The sequence below is a fragment of the Oratosquilla oratoria genome, chromosome 30 (genome assembly GCF_046742065.1).
Source record: "Oratosquilla oratoria isolate Oo_2021 chromosome 30, ASM4674206v1, whole genome shotgun sequence".
NCBI classification, from domain to species: domain Eukaryota; kingdom Metazoa; phylum Arthropoda; class Malacostraca; order Stomatopoda; family Squillidae; genus Oratosquilla; species Oratosquilla oratoria.
Window position 1 is genome coordinate 51,129,565 of NC_134806.1, and position 17,316 is coordinate 51,146,880.

Sequence of the window (17,316 nt, forward strand, 5' to 3'; positions counted from 1 at the left end):
ACAAGTGATGTCCGGTGCTGTGTAACAGGAAGCATTATAAGCAAAGGCACCTACACTCTAGCATAGCTTAACCCCGCGTTACGACGCGCGTAGCTGAAGAATGTTTTCCTGCATATAGGCCGTTTATCACTGTTTCTGGCCTAAACCAACAGAAAAAACACTTTGATCCTCGTCGCCATTGTTATGTATTGGCTTTTCCTTAGGTGCCAATTAGTTTCCCTGTTCTCCATGGTTACACGGAAGGGTTGAAGGAAACATAAGCTTCCGGCACTGTGTGTATTTCAAACTCTGTTTACATTATGGCGCTCCGGGAAGCGCGCGAATTCAACATTGAACAAAACAGAAACAGAAGGCGCATGTCGCCATTAGCCTAAACATTTATTTAATGTGAATACACTACAACAGGACTTTTTACTTAACTACAGTTTGTGAAGAGTCGGATCGTAATTAGGTGGATTTCAGGACTATCAAATAAGAACAGATTTAGTTACCCCTTGATGAAGCTTATTGTTTAAGTTTTCTTTGTTCTATTGGAAATAATATGTTCGTTGGGTAAGAGTAAGCTATGTAAAAACATTTCTAAAAGTGGCCTTGTAGAGTTGCAAGAATATTTGAAATTGTTTGGACATTTGTGAGACGCTGAAGTGTCACGAAGATTGTAAGCAAAGAAGTAAACAACACAGGTGATTAATGTAAGTATTCGCTAGACATCTAGAACATTCATTGATGCCTGGAACTTGCAGACCATTATGGTTGTAGCTGTTTAGGTGTTGGATACTTTAGAAAGAATGTTATAAGTCAATAATGAGATCATATTAGATGTACCGTTCCAAGATGCCCAGCGTTTCAAAATACGTAGAAGGGGCTGGCTGTAGGGGGGGGGGTTAAACTTTGATTTGGGTTAGGATATTCGAAATACAAAGAAAACATTTCAGATAACGATACAACTTTAAGAACTCGGAAACAGTTGAAATTCCTACTCTATACTGATGTTTTAGAACATTTCCAAATAATAAAGATAAATTTCACCCAGGTAATTGTAAAATGAGATATAAATATTTCTGCCTTTTTTAATCACTACCACTGTTACTAATCGTCTAATGATCTGCTGTACTCATATCTGAGGTTGAAAATACTTAGAATGATAAGAGCTAGTCAATGATATAGATAAGGATTGCAATGTAACCCAGCTTAACTGTTGATAGATATAAAGGTGCCCGTCTTAATTATTTAAAAATTGCTGCCGATGTTACTTTGAATTTGCTGTAAGTATATATAGGGTTCAAAATACTTAGGATAATAAGAGTTAGCTGATGATTTAGGGAAGAACTGTAAATTGGCAAACATGTTTGAATACAGTTTTGTAGTCATTACTACCCATTCTAAAAGAAATGGAGGTGAAGGAATATTATCTCACACCAAATACAAGAAACGCAATACACAAATGCCAGTGAAAAAATCTGTTCTCTGTAAAAGACGGATTTGTATATATATATATATATATATATATAGTATGTGTGAGCAAAATCTTACGCAGCCCAAAGGGATTTCTCCCCCGTCTTCTCCTTTTATGCATGGGGGGACGGAGAGGGGGGGTCGCTGATTTAATGAAGCCGCCTTGCTGTGGATGTGCTGTCTTGCGACATTGCTGCTGACCCAGGGCAGTGGACAAGGTGCAGGGATGACCCGTCATCCAGGAGGTGCTAAGATGAAAGGGAGGGTGGAGGGGTGTGGAGTGTATTCAGGGATAGAATGGTTGAGAATGATTTTATGCCTTTTCCTTTTTGGCTACCTCCCTTGTAAGGGGGAAAAAGCCTTGGTATATGTATGTATGTATGTATATATATATATATTATATTGGGAGAAAGGGCAATAGGTTAGGTATGGTGAAAATAAAAGAAGACATTGTGTTTTATTGCTTATTTGATTAATTTTGTCATCGTTTCTCTTGTTAATCAATGGCTTTTCATGCATTGCACTGAATATACTTATTTCCCAATGCAGCCCCCAAACATTAGTGGTTTGGGGCTGTGCGGCTAGTACAAACGAGTGATTTCAGATTGGTACAGAAAATCCGATTCAATCAAATTAGCAGAAAAACTTGTGTATTTACCTACTTGTATTTTCCTGGAAGGGCAGGTATGCTCGTGGTGTCCTGCCTTTGTATCATGCAGTGTCTAGTTTGAGTGTGTGTGTATTTACCTAGTCGTATTTTATTGGAAGAGAGCTATGCTCGTAGGGACCCGTTTTTGTATCTCTCTGCATCCAGTTTATTCTTAAAATCGTGTATAGTTTTGGCACTCACTGTTTCTCTGTTTAGTTTGTTCCAGACATCAATCACTCCATGTGGGAAGCTATTCTGTTTCAGATCTCTTCTATAAATGTCCTTCTTTAGTTTCCTTTTGTGTCTTGTTTCTCTTCTGTCCCATTTTAATAAGCCATCTCTATCAAGAATTTCCATCCCTTTCATAATTCTGTAAATGGTCAATAAATCACCTCTTTCTCTTCTCTGTTCCAGTGTTGACAGATGTAATTTCTTCAATCTTTGTTCGTATATCAGATTTGATAGTGTAGGTGCCATGTTTGTCGCTGCGCTTTAGATTCTTTGTAATTTTCTTATGTTCTTCTTTGTGCTGGGTGCCCACAGTGTTGCGACATATTCTAGTTTAGGTCTTATCAGTGTAACCACTATTTTTGTAACCATTTCCTCATCTATGTAGTCGAAGGCCACTTTCATTGATCTTAGTAAGTGTCTCTCCAGATAATTTATTGACATGTTTATCAGGTTTCAAGTTACTTGAGATGATTACTCCCAGGGCCTTTTCTGAATTGACTTTTTTGACTTCTTTGATTCCAATTTTATATTGACCCAATACACTGTTTTTGTTTTTCCAAATTCTATTATGCTACATTTCTTAATGTTGAAGTTCATCTCACATTTTTTATTCCATTCCCATATTTTGTCTAGGTCTTCTTGTAGTGATCTGCAATCTTCTTCTGTTTTTACTCTCTTGAGTAATTTGGCATCATCAGCAAAGAAGTTCATGTAACAATTTACTCCGTCATCCATATCATATATATGGCAAACATTAAAGGAGCCAATACAGAGCCTTGCAGGATGCCACTTTTCACATCTTCCCTGTTCAAATTTTTGTCTACGTACCACTCTCATTTTTCTTCCAATTAAGAAATCCTTCATCCATTCCAGCAGCTTACCTTGTATTCCTCCTATTTTTTTCAATTTTTCTTATTATTTTTTTATGTGGTACCTTATCGAATGCCTTCTGCAAATCCAAGAAGGCACAATCTGCCCAGCCATCTCTTTCTTGTATTATCTCAATTAATCTCGAGTAAAAGCAAATTAGGTTTGTGGTACATGATCTTCCAGTTCTAAAGCCAAATTGTTTAGGGTTTACTATTTCATTTTCTTTCAAGTGTTTGGTCCATTTATTTCTGATGACTTTTTCACATATTTTTTCTACTGTGCTTGTAAGGGATACTGGTCTGAAGTTTGTAGGATGTTCCCCATTTTCTCCTTTACATATTGGTACTATGGTTGCATCTTTCCAATTTTGTGGTACCTTTCCTTCTTTGAGTAAGAAGTCTATTATCCTGTGTAGTTTGTCTGTCAGTTCGTCTTTACACTATTTCAGTATCCATCTGGTCCATGCAATTTCCTGACATCTAGGTTTTTTATTTGATCTCTTATTTCTTTTTGTGTTACCTTTATTTCTTTCATTTTGGGTGATCTTTCTTGTTTTCCATTTTCCCAAAATTGTGAGCTCTCAATTGTAAAAACAGACCTGAGATATCTGATCATAACTTCTGCCATTTCTGTGTCATCTATATATTTTTTATCTCCTTCATGCAATTTCACTATTTCGTGTTTATTCTTTAGTTTTTCATTTATGTATCTGTAAAAGAGTTTAGGTTGATCCTTACATTTGTCTATAATATCTTTTGCATAACTTCTTTTTTCTTTCCTGCGTATATTCACATATTTGTTCCTAAATTTTATATGTTTGTCATTTGGATGTTTTGTCTTTTTTCCATTTTTTCCAGGCTTTGTCTCTTCTGTCTCTAGCCTCACTACACCTTTTGTTAAACCAACACTTTATATAAATCTTTTTTTGTTTATTTTTTGGTATATATTTGTCAATTCCTTCCTTGTACTTTTCTTTGAATGTGTTCTATTTGTCTTCCATCATGGTTTACTCTTTACAGAATTTGTCCCAGTTAGTATTTTGGAAATTTTTTCTTAGTTTTTCAAAATCTGTTTTGTTGTACATTAATCATTCCTACCTACATTGTTCTGTTCTTTTAATTCAAACTCTATTAGTATATGGTCACTCTTTCCAATTGGTGTTTTATACTCCATTTTGTTCACAACATCTGGTTCAGAAGTTAATATTAAGTCTAGTTTCGACAGTTCCTCATTGTTTTTATATCTAGTACTTTCCTTAACCCATTGTGTTAGGGTGTATTCAATGGTCATATCTAGTAGGATGTTGCTCCAATGTTCTTCTCCCCCTTTTATTATCATTTCTTCCTAGATTATATCCTTTGCATTAAAATCGCCCATGATTACTATGTTTCCACCCTCTTTCAGTAACTCATTTAGCACATTCATTGTGTCTTCCAGTAACTTAGAATGTTCACTATATGACCAAGGCTGTGTTTTTGGTGGTACATACACTGCTACAAATTTTCTGCTTTTCATCTTTTTGTTTACAATTTTGATCATAATTAATTCTACATTGCCTTGGCCTTCATTTGTCTTTGTCACATTTAGACCCTTTTTGGTCAATATCATGACACCTCCTTGCTTGTCTGTTCTATTTTTCACCCAGTGGTTGTATAGACCTTGTCCCACTATGCTTGTTGATATAGTTCCTTTCAGTTTTGTCTCTACAATTCCCATGATGTCAGGTTTTTCTATTTCTAGATAGTCATTTAGTTCATTGATTCCAGAAATCATGCCATTGATATTTGTGTATGCCACTTCTAGTTTCATATTATCTTTTCTTTTTTGGTTTAAGTTTCCATTTCTTTGATGTACCATTTTTTTCTCATTTCTATCATTGGCTTCAATTCTGAGAGCTTTGTCTTTCTCTTTTTCCTCATCACTCATTTCCTTTTGTATCCATATATGTTTGAATTTCTCGCTGTTTGCCAATTTAGTTGCTTTTACCTATTTCACCTGGATTTCTTTGAAACCCTGAAAAACTTTAATTTTCCCACCTTTGGTTTTTCCTTGGCGTATCTATCAAACAATGTTTTTTGGGGATGACACCTCTCCGACTTTCCACTACACTTATATCCAGGCCTCTTTTTGTTGGTTAGTTAGTTATTTTTTCTTCCTCCATTTTGCCAAAACTATACTTTTTTTTTAAGAACTGGATTGCTCTTACCGATCACACTAGCACCACATACAACCCATCCCATACAATAACAACTGGTTTCCTGCACTTCCTTTCTCTTCAGTGTCCACAGTATATGTGTGTGTGTGTGTGTATATATATATATATATGTATATATATATATATATACATATATATTATGGGAAAGGTGGAGGGGGAAACACGGGTCTTTATCTGATTATCGAAGAAGCTATTGTAAGCGAAACCGGTCAGGAATAAACTCAATAATCAGATAAAGACCCGTGTTTCCCCCTCCACCTTTCCCATAATTTGTCCCAATGTCTCTACGTATATATATATATATACATATATAATTTACCGGGTAATTTAATTTTTTCTTTTTGCAAAACAAATTGTTGGGTGTTTTGCAAACATTTGGATTTATATCCTTAAATGGAATGTAACTTTAAATAATACAATACTTTTTTCACCAAATTTCCCTCATGTCTATTGCATGAAGCTCATGTAGACTAGTAAGATGATATTTTCTAAAGTCAAGTATTATGCAAGTTCAAATGTTTGTGATTTTATTCTTGGTTAGAACCTAATTAGGTTGTAGATACTACATGACGTGTATTTCTTCTACACTGCACTAAGTAATTGTCTTGACTGACACCCAATAAATATCAGTAAAATTGATATCTATCATTGGGACATAATGATTGGACGAGGCCTCTGGCAATGTGATTGGGTAGCATGAGCCATTGAATGGCCACAAGTTACAGTGTGAAAGCAAAAAAGCTGCAAAGAGATGCTTCTTTCCATAATAAGGTCCGGTGTTCTATCATAGGAAGAAGTCCATGAGTCCCCAGGCATGAAGAACTCAAGATATTCTGCCATTTTAAACACTAGTAGAGTAAAGCTATTGACAGAAGCTGTATGATACATACTCGCCAAGCATTGGCAAGATCAAAGGTCTCCAAAGTTCTCGATGTCAACCCATGGCGGTGAGTGCAAGTATCCAAAAGGTCAACAACCACTTGGGCCTCGATAAAATACCTAACCTAATATTTTGGAGGGGATGATTTCCAACCACCATCTGCTTCACACACATTTCCAACAATCCCTCTATTTTCATTCATTCCAATCAGGGCCGTTTGGCCATATGGGGGCCCTAGGCAAGATGCTGTTTGGGGGGCCCTAGATAGATAGGTATATAGGCACTTCATTTATCCCCAAGGGGTTTGTCAAGCTGACTTTAGATGGTCTACTAAGATACAAGAAACTATTACACTTCACATTTATTTTACATCTGTTTCAAACTGCAAAGATAGTAAAAAAAACAATACTTAAAATAATGCTTAATCAACATCAGTCAAACACCAGAAAAACAACTGATGATATACATTATTCACAATAACATTGTATTGTCCTCAAAATGTCTGCTTCCTGGCTTGTTAATTGCAAAGTCATCAATGATGACCTGCTTGCCCACCTCATGGTTGATGCTGATTATTGCAAGACCAGTGAATCAATTTTGTCCCATGGAAGATCTTAGATAGGTCTTGATGAGCTTCAGCTTCAAGAAGCTCCCCTCTGCTGAGGCCACAGACACAGGGAGAGTGTAGGTGAATCTCAGGGCAACCCACAGATCAGGATACAGTTCCTCCAAATGTTTTTATTACCTAATGATGATTTACGAGTAAGGTTGCTATGGGATACAAATATTCATGCAATTATTTGTAACTTATTTGAAGTGGTTGTTTCCACTGAATAGCTAGAACTCAGAAACCTACACCCACTGTGCGCCTTGTTTCAGTAACTGATGGAAGGGAGGGGTGAATTTAACCTAAGTATCATATGGACAGGTTGGGATAGATTCACTAGAAGTGATTTATTTTTCACTCAAGCATGTCAGAAATCAATATTTCATAGTTTCTTCTATAGGATTCTGGTGGTATTTGTGCGGAATCTTAACCATTCTCTTGCCAATCCTGAGGGTAGGGGGGTCATCGGAAAATAGAAGGAGATTTGGTGTAGAAATCCATATCATATTGTCGTGATTGGTGTGTGAATATAATGGTCCTCTGTGAAAATTTGACAAATATCTTGTTTCCAATTATGCTATTGTATCCTATATCCTTTATTTCTATGCAGTCTTTTTTCAACCATTCTTTTGTCTTGATATTTCCTGGCAACTATTGCTTTGCCTGTCTATTTTTTTATTGCAACCTCATAGATTTTAGTATTTGTTCAACCTTCCATTTCTTTAAGTTTCTTCTTTGATACGTCTTGTATGTATGTTCCCTTCCCCTACTACATTTTGGTTAATACCCTACTGTATTTGGATACGTTACTCCTTTTACATTCTCTCACGTTAGAGATCAAACTCATCAAATATTTTCTTTCAGGTGAAGGGTAAATATCAACATTTACTTCAAAAGGTATCCGAAGGATTGTATATTCACTATATAATAAGATTTGGTGTGGCATTTTTCACAATATCACGCGACCACCCACACGAGAAGGAAGCCTTTCCAGTGTGACATGTGTGATAGAGCTTTCTTGGGAAAGAATTATCTCAAATATCACAGAATGGCTCACACAGGAGAGCACCCTTTCCAGTGTGACTTGTGGAAAGGCAGCTTTCTCATGAAATGATCATCACAAATATCACATGATGACACACACTGGAGAGAAGCCTTTCATGTGTGACCTGTGTGGTGCAGCTTTCTCACAGAAGGGTTATCTCAAATATCACATGATGACCCACACTGAAGAGAAGCCTTTCTGGTGTGACGTATGCAGTGCAGCTTTCTCTTGAAATAGTTCTCTCAACTTTCACGTGATGACATACACTGGAGAGAAGCTTTTCAAATATGACCTGTGTGATGCAGCTTTCTCACAGAAGGGTGATCGCATAATGACCCACACTGGAGAGAAGCCTTTCAAGTATGTGATGTGTAGATTTGGTTTAGTCTATTTTGAGTTTGGAGGCGTTGAGACAAACAAAGTTCTGGTTTGCTTTAATCTCTCCATCTAGACTGATCCACATCTCGGAACATTCCACGAGGAAAATGTGGTAGTTGCCTATGGTGTATTTACATACACATGGTGGCTGTTTCCAAATCAAAGGGCTATATACAATCTATTCTCTACTATCTACTACCTACTCCACTTCTACAATATACAATACATGAACCTAGTATGGATATTCAGCATTTATGTATAGGTTATTTATATACAAGCAATGAAGACGTATATTAAAAATAATATCAATGATATGATAACTTGCAGTTCGCAATTTCAGATGCAGGTGTCCATTCGCGCCCTGCCCAGATGACCGGGCGTGTGTGTGGACGCTGGACATCTAAAGGATTAAATATTTGCTTCAATCATCTTGCAACATGTGTAATGCAGCTGTCTTAGAAAAGAGTGCTCTCAAATGACATTTGATGACCCACATTGAAGACAAATGTTTCCAGTGTGACCTGTGTAGTGCAGTTTTCTCACTAAAGGATATTCTTAAAAATCACATAAGTACCCACACTGGAGAGAAGCCTTTCAAATACAGACAATGTGATGCAGCTTTCTTACAGAAGGGTCATCTCAAATATCATGTGATGACCCACACTGGAGAGAAACTTTTCCAATGTGGCGTGTGTGATACAGCTCTATCAGGAAAGACTGCTCTCAAACATCACATGATGACCCACAATGCATAGAAGTCTTTCCAATGTGACCAGTGCGATGCAGCTTTCTCACAGAAGGGTCATCTCAAACATCACATGGTGACCCACACTGGAGAGAAGCCTTTCAAGTGTGACTTGTGTGATGCAGCTTTTTCAGGGAAGAGTGCTCTGAAATATCACAAAATGTCCCACACTGGAGAGAAGCCTTTCAAGTGTGACATGTGTGATGCAGCTTTCTCACAAAAGGGTCATCTCAAATATCACATGATGACCCACACTGGAGAGAAGCCTTTCAAGTGTGACTTGTGTGATGCAGCTTTTTCAGGGAAGAGTGCTCTGAATTATCACATGATGACCCACACTGGAGAAAAGCCTTTCAAATGTGACATGTGTGATGCAGCTTTCTCAAAAAAGGGTACTCTCAAATATCACATCATGGTTCATACTGGAGAGAAGCCTTTAAAGTGTGACCAGTGCGATGCAGCTTTCTCACGAAAGGGTCATCTCAAACGACACGTGATGACCCACACTGGAGAGAAGCCTTTCAAGTGTGACTTGTGTGATGCAGCTTTTTCAGGGAAGAGTGCTATGAATTATCACATGATGACCCACACAGGAGAGAAGCCTTTCAAATGTGACATTTGTGATGCAGTTTTCTCACTGAAGGGTAATCTCAAATATCACATGATGACCCACACTGGAGAGAAGCCTTTCAAGTGTGACCAGTGCGGTGCAGCTTTCTCACAGAAGGGTGCACTCAAATATCACATGAGGGTACACACTGGAGAGAAGCCTTTCAAGTGTGACATGTGTGATGCAGCTTTCTCACTGAAGGGTACTCTCAAATATCACATGATGACCCACACTGGAGAGAAGCCTTTCAAATGTGACTTGTGTGATGCAGCTTTCTCAAAAAAGGTTTCTCTCAAATATCACAAGAGCGTCCACACTGGAGAGAAGCCTTTCAAGTGTGACTTGTGTGATACATATTTCTCACGAAAGACTAGTCTCAAAGATCACATGATGACCCACACTGGAAAGAAGCCTTTCAAATGTGACTACTGTGATGCAGCTTTCTCACAGAAGGGTTATTTAAAATATCACATAATGGTCCACACAGGAGAGAAGCCTTTCAAGTGTGACTTGTGTGATGCAGCTTTTTCAGGGAAGAGTGCTCTCAAACATCACATGATGACCCACACTGGAGAGAAGCCTTTAAAGTGTGACCAGTGCGATGCAGCTTTCTCACGAAAGGGTCATCTCAAACGACACGTGATGACCCACACTGGAGAGAAGCCTTTCAAGTGTGACTTGTGTGATGCAGCTTTCTCACAGAAGGGTAATCTCAAACATCACATGATGGTCCACGCTGGAGAGAAGCCTTTCAAATGTGACTTATGTGATGCAGCTTTCTCACGAAAGGGTCATCTCAAAAAACACTTGATGACCCACACTGGAGAGAAGTCTTTCAAGTGTGACCTGTGTGATGCATCTTTCTCACAGAAGGGTCATCTCAAACATCACATGAAGACTCACACATGAGAGAAGCCTTTCATGTTTGACGTGTGATGCAGCTTTCTCACAAAAGAACACCCTAAAGATCACGTGAAGACCCACACTGGAGAGAAGCATTTCCAGTGTAATCCTGTGTGGTGCAACTTTCTCACAAAAGGGTCATCTCAAATATCACGCGATGCCCACACTTGAGAGAAACCTTTCAAGTGTGACCTGTGTGATGCAGCTTTCTAGAAAAAAAAAATCTTAAATATCACGTGTTTGGTAGATGAGTCGTCACACACGCTTACTGTCAGTTGTAAATATTAGTTGTTTTCCTCTTAGTTTTGCAGTTATTTTGTTGGCCTATTGCGTTATAACATTTTTGCTTGTTCCTAATCAAATATCCTTGAGTGTTCCATTAAAGTAAGTGAGCAAATCTTGTAATACGAAAAACCGTCGTGAATACTAGAGCATTGCGTAACTCGTTGATAAAGATATCTGCACGTCATGACGCACAGATGTTTTGTTCACCCTAGCGTTGTGTAAAGTATTTGAAGTATTCACCATTGTTACTTGTAATTTGTATTACTGTAAATATATATACGGCAACAAATTCAGCAGTGTTTACTTTATCCTTCGAGACACGAGTCTCATTTCAATGGCGGGGAGGTTGCTGGAATTATTTTTTCATCATCCTTTAATATTAATTTGAAGGGAAAACTTCCCTAAGAAAGGACAGAAATCCATCCAGAGCATCAACTTTGGCTGGGCCGCACCTACACGCCCTTGGGTACAGGCTCCTCACATGTAGCCCAGTCTCCTATGTTCAATTCCTTCCTTCTGGGGTAAAATTGTGATAAATCTGCCGACCTGACGATTTCGGTCAGAAATGCCTGAGTAAACCCGTGTGAGATTTTTGGGTCATTTCAGCCACAGTCTACGATTGGGCCACTATCTCATCACAGGTCGAGGGCCATGAGGCCTGCGGATAAAACTTGGAATCGACACAGGCCAAAGGTGCGGGCGCTAGAGGCAGGAAGGCAGAAATTCAGCCAGCCTCAAATTTGGCTGAGTCGCACACACATACCCTTGGGTCCAGGCTCCTCACATGTACCTTACAGTACTCTGTGTACGTCTATCTCTGGATTAAGAGTGAGCAAAATCGGCCGACCTGACGACTTTGATAAAAAAAAATCCCTGCGATATTTTTGGTTATTTTGGCCACTGGTTCCGATTGCCCCACTATTTCACCAACAGGTCGAGGGCCACGAAACCTTCTGTGGGTATCACTTGGCAACCACTCAGGCCAAAGGTGCAGGCACTAGAGGCGGAAAGAAAAAGATCCCGCCAGAGCGTAGTTGGGAAGGTATATGGGAGTGTTTTACTTGGAAATGGAGAGAGCTAGTGGTTTGAGGTAAAGGCGGGAGTGCCATAGGGGTGTGTCATGTCGTAAGCAAACAACAACTGGCTCATCTCTCACGTTTCTTCATTTTCTATAATCATCTCCAGACCCTTCCCATTACCATTGCCTTTACCTCCTACACCACCCCATCCATTTACACACTGAATAACCATGGCAACATGACATATCCCTGACACAGTGCCACCTTTACGTCGAACCACTCGCACTCCATCGTCTCCCACTAGCACGTCTCGAGCACAATTCAGGATCTGTTCGATGTTCATGGATGTCATAAGTAATCCATTGCGTACGAAGCCGCAGGTAGTATCGGGCAGGCTAGTAATAAAAGCACAAGCTAACCCAGCGCCCTGTATTTCTTCAAACAATGTTGCCAAATGACGTAGATCGAATAGGTAGACATCCACAGACTCACCGCCACCTAGCCTTCGAGCAATAAACTCTTCATAAGCGCAGAAGCGGTCCGTAGGAAATGTAGAGATAAAAGCTTCTCTGATCTTGTTGTACAGCAACTTGCCGTTGTTGCTCAGTTCATGGTAGACGTCAAACGCACCACCTACAAGTCTCAGTGGTACGATGTCCTGCAGTTCCGAGAAACCGGCACACCAACTCGAGTTTGTCCAGCCACTCCAGCACGTTATGTAATGATCCATCAACTTCTGGAATTAACCGGACATACACCATCTGAACTCTGGTTTTCTTGTAGGTAGACATGCCTAAATAGCTTAAAGGGCAATGTGGCAATGAAAGTCAGTAAGAGTACACTTAAATATTCTTTGTCTACCAAGTTTTAGACAACAAGGCCTGTGGAACTCAGCCAACCAGAGTTATCTTCTCGTCTAAGACTACCACTCAGTCAGCCAGCCAATCCCAGGCTTTACATGGTGGCCTGACTAGTGACGTCATCACAAGGTACCATTCTTGTCTTTTATCTAGACTTTTTGAGATCTACATACATAGTTTTCAAATAAATTAGTTTTAGTAACAAATTGGAAACAATAGCAAGGTTTAGTTTCTAAATTAACCGAACTAATATATTGTGATCAAAAGTGTGTGCCACTTTGAATATTCCTGTTCTTTGGTCACTGCTTGGACGAAGGACAATGTAGCAACACACAATCGTCGCTGAAAGGCCAACAGCCAAAGCTGGTCGGCCGAGCAGGACTGATCTCCGTTGGTTGTCGATGTTACATCGAAAACCACCTGCGGCCAGTTTGGGCGACAGAGATTCCTCTGGAGGTTATCCACCAGACAAAGATAGATCGAACACCGGTGACCGATCGGTTGGCGACCATTAACCGTTAAAAAAGGTGGTCGCCGACCGATGGGCGTCCAGTCGTAGGTGGTGGCCGATTAGACGCCCGTGGTTGCAGGTGGTCGAAGACCAAGCAAGAGCTGTCAAAACAGAGTACTACTCGCCCCGTCGCCTAGCGGTCCCCCACTACTCGACGAGGGATTGCTCATTGATGGGCGAATAGTGGCCCATTGATTAGCGAGTGGTGGGCGACCGATCGGCAACTGGTCTCAGTAGGAGTTGTTGTTGCAGTCACGCCATCTGTCAACTGGCGGCCGACCGCTCTTAAGAGCAATCCACAGCCGCTCTACCACCAGTACAACTCGACCTTCCGTCACGCTCGCCACCTCTGCCTGCCTCCTCCCGCTCACTTCTGCTTCTATCGCTTCTACCTGTTCCCGCTGATTCCAGTAAGTTAATTACCGTATTTTAGTGACTGTAAAACGTACCCTTTTATGTCGATATTTCATTAATTTGTGATTGTACTTCCCAATAAACCTGTGGAACACGAAAAACCATTTAATGCATATACTTTTCACCCATCTACTGGAACTTTGAATAATTTTGTAAATACTCTTTGTTTGCAGTCATGGTTAAGAGGCGCATCAGTGATCGGGATCCTATCAGGTATTTATTTACAATGATAAAGTAAAAACAAGTGAATCAAACACAGGATATTTAACCAAATTAGACTGATGGTCTAAGGACATGATATCTATGTTGAGGGATTCAGATTGGATAGAAAGATCTAGTGACAAAATAAGAGTTTCTAAGGATACTAAGTTAATAGCATTTGCATTATTGGTACATGATTTTTATGGGACAACTGTATAAAACTATAAAAAAAATGTATTTAGCCTAGGTGAGGTAGATTACCTTAAAGGTTACAGTGAAAATAAAGCACTTAGTCCATATATGATGACGGTGGGAATGCAACAACAGAGAGAAACTAGGAACTCTAGGAGTGATTACAGAAACAGAGGATCTGAACATAGAGTTAGACGTACTTCATGGAATGCTACAATTGAATGTTACAATTGTAATAGATAGGGGCATAGAGCACAAGAATGTTATTATGAAACTAGAAACTGCAAATATGAGTGTCATTGTAGAAACCCACCTTTCTGTTTGTATCACCAGAGAGCAAGACATAAAACACAGGTTGTAAATCAATTCCAATTTTTCGTATTCACCCAGAAACAAGTGGAAAATCCCCAGCCACAAAAGAAGATAACACTACAGAGCTAACCATAGAAATACAAATAAATATTATTGTGTTAGAGACCAGAGTGATAGAAGTGTGAAAGAAAACACCGACATCAAAGACAATTGTAAATTGACTATAACAATAGGAAGGACTTCTATAAGACCTCTTATTGCGGGTCGAGTGTTCAATAAATCTATTCAAATATTTATTGATACAGGATCTGTAATTAATATCATAACTAGCAAATATTTAAAACAATTGAAACTAGGGGTGAACATCTTAGAACCAATCCATTACTCATTACAAGGAGTAACTGAAAGTAAATTAAAAACATTAGGCAAGGTTGAATCAGATGTCATTTTATACAAGAATGAGCACTTGCACATTCCAGTGACAGTTGTAGAAGAATCTGTTTTCCTAAGAGATTTATTGAGAGGATTTGCAACTATGAGAAAAGAGGGCATGATCATATGTCCTACTGAGTTAATCCCATTTTTAAATCAACCAGACTTAGAGCCGGTATCTGTAATAAGATAATCTCTGGAAATAGATGGGGAAGATAACAATGCTAGATTGGATTATATCGGGGCAGAGCCGTCCATTCAACACCAAATAAGACCAACAGAAAATAAAGTCTCACAGTGAACCCAGCTCGGGTGTTCAAGAAATCCCAGAAATTACTCATAATTCATCAACTTCAAAGAAAGCTTTGCTAATTGTGGAGGGTGGCGTAATAAATTCGACGTTATTATACTCCAAAGCAATTAACAAGGTTGAATTACTGTTGAAAGGAATCACTAGACTGAAAATTTAACAATTCCAGAATCAATTAGGATAAAAGATTTGAAATTGGACTCGGGCATTTTTTACTGGACATTGTTATTGATTTGGGACATAAAATAGACAGGCATGCAGTTAGTGCGGTGAATTCAAAGGCTGAAGCAGTAAAGAGGTACAGCACTGGCAGGCAAGTCAGGTTCTAGAAAGAACTATCACAATACCGCATACTGGAAAGCGGTACACCAGAGGGCGGGGTACTCAGTCCGATTTTGTTCAACCTCCTGGTGGAGTAACTTGTCAACCTACATTCAAAGGACCATACAGCGCTCCTCGGTTACGCTGACGACCTCGCCCTTGCCATCGCTGGCCTGGGCAACAACGCCACAAAAGTAAAGCAGGCACTTGACCTCATCATTGACAAATGGAAGGAGCCGGACCTTAAGATCTCACCGGAGAAATGAAAAAATCATGATGATCAAAGCTACCACCCACGATTGTCACGGATTCAAGGTGTCAGACTAGTCTGGACCCGTACCTACCAATACCTAGGTGTATGGATTAACCTTCAGCACCCATGTCACCTACCTGAGAAAACTAATTCGTTCATGGACGAACGGCATGACAAGGGCACATGCTGGGGCCTCCTTCTCCGTGCTGCGCCTATACGATGTGTAGGCCATCCGTACACTAGTAGAATACAGCGCACTGGTACTTATCGCTGTGTCACCTAAACAGCAAAAACAGCTCCAAGTGGTGCAAAACAAAGCAATGCGGGCTATGCTGGGTGCTGCACCTCGATGGACTACAGCAAGTGTCCTGCAAAATGAAGACGGGCTTGTTTTCCTGGCTACTAAGGTCCAGCGGGTCGTGACTTGCCGAGTAGTCAAAGTTCTTTAACGGGACGGAGAATCCACGCCACATATGGAAATCACCAGGGGTTTTCCACAGCGAAGACATTTTTTGGTAGTAACAGCTTGTTGAGGAGTATCGCTGACGCCGCCAACACCCTGTTGGACAGCAAAATGTTGCAGAAGGGAGGACCTGACATGCCTTCCACCACCTACGTCGCACCACCACCATGTGATCAACCTGCACACGCAAGACATACTACACACAGCATGAGCCTCTGCAACACGCGCTTATATATGTGGCTCAGGCAGATATCCCCGGCATTGCAATTTATTACACGAACAGCTTCGTCGACCCTATCCGGGGTGGCGTGCCGTGTGCTTCCACCTTGTTGTTATCATCATCATCATCATCATTGTTATTATTATCATTATCATTATTATTATTGTTGATGTTGTTGTTGTTGTTGTTGTTGTTGTTGTTGTTATTATTATCATCATTGTTATTATTATCATTATCATTATTATTATTATTATTGTTATTATTATTATTATTATTATCATCATTATTATTATTATCTTTATATTAATACGCTTGTAACTGTCTATCGTGTGTGTCACGCGGTGACGTCACGGCAACGAAGCCTTGCAGTAAGTTATCCCTTTGTATTTTACTAACTGGTACTTCCATAGCTTCTTTGCCACGTGAATTTGCAGGTAATCCGCCCGCAAGTCTACTACCGTGGACGTCCCCCTCCTTCGGCGCCACCTGCGTAGGGTCTCGCCACACACGACTACAAAATCGTCGCCAGTATGACACTTCACAAACTGGTTCAGTTCTCGGAAATCCAGCATCGGTCGTACTTTGATCTTGGTTGGCTGTACCACTGTCATCAAGGGTAGGATTCCGCCCTCCACCGGTTCCTCACAGGGACTCAAGATATTCTCCTTGATCCAGAGCTCCACTTCAAGGTCAAAGCCCTCCTTCACCCCCTCTCTGAGAGTCCATGCGTAGCAGTGGACTTTGTTCTTCAAGACGGGCAAGCCTTCCTTCGGATACCACTCTATTTCCCACTTCTGGCCATCAAATTCCGTCAGGAAGTCCTCGTCCTCAATCTTGCACAGCGTCGCTCTTTCGACAGGGTCGAGCTTCGGGGCAGCACCGCCCTCCGCGGCTCCCATTGCCACTCCTACGTCCATACTCGGCCTCAACGGGTC

General features: G+C 40.1%; 1 protein-coding gene across 3 annotated transcripts; it reads left to right on the top strand.

The window, feature by feature from the left end:
- The first annotated feature begins 362 nt into the window (after nt 1-362).
- Nucleotides 363-11,150, top strand: LOC143041198 (uncharacterized). 3 transcript variants are annotated; one of them, XM_076213038.1, is made up of 2 exons: nt 363-692; nt 8,671-11,150. In XM_076213038.1, the coding sequence occupies exon 2, from the start codon at nt 9,149-9,151 to the stop codon at nt 10,592-10,594; it is 1,446 nt and encodes a 481-aa protein (XP_076069153.1). In that variant the 5' UTR covers nt 363-692; nt 8,671-9,148; the 3' UTR covers nt 10,595-11,150. The 3 variants fall into 3 exon arrangements, with proteins under 3 accessions (XP_076069153.1, XP_076069155.1, XP_076069154.1); XM_076213040.1 differs by having other exon boundaries at nt 363-683; XM_076213039.1 differs by lacking the exon at nt 363-692 and adding an exon at nt 933-1,265.
- Nucleotides 11,151-17,316: the final 6,166 nt, after the last annotated feature.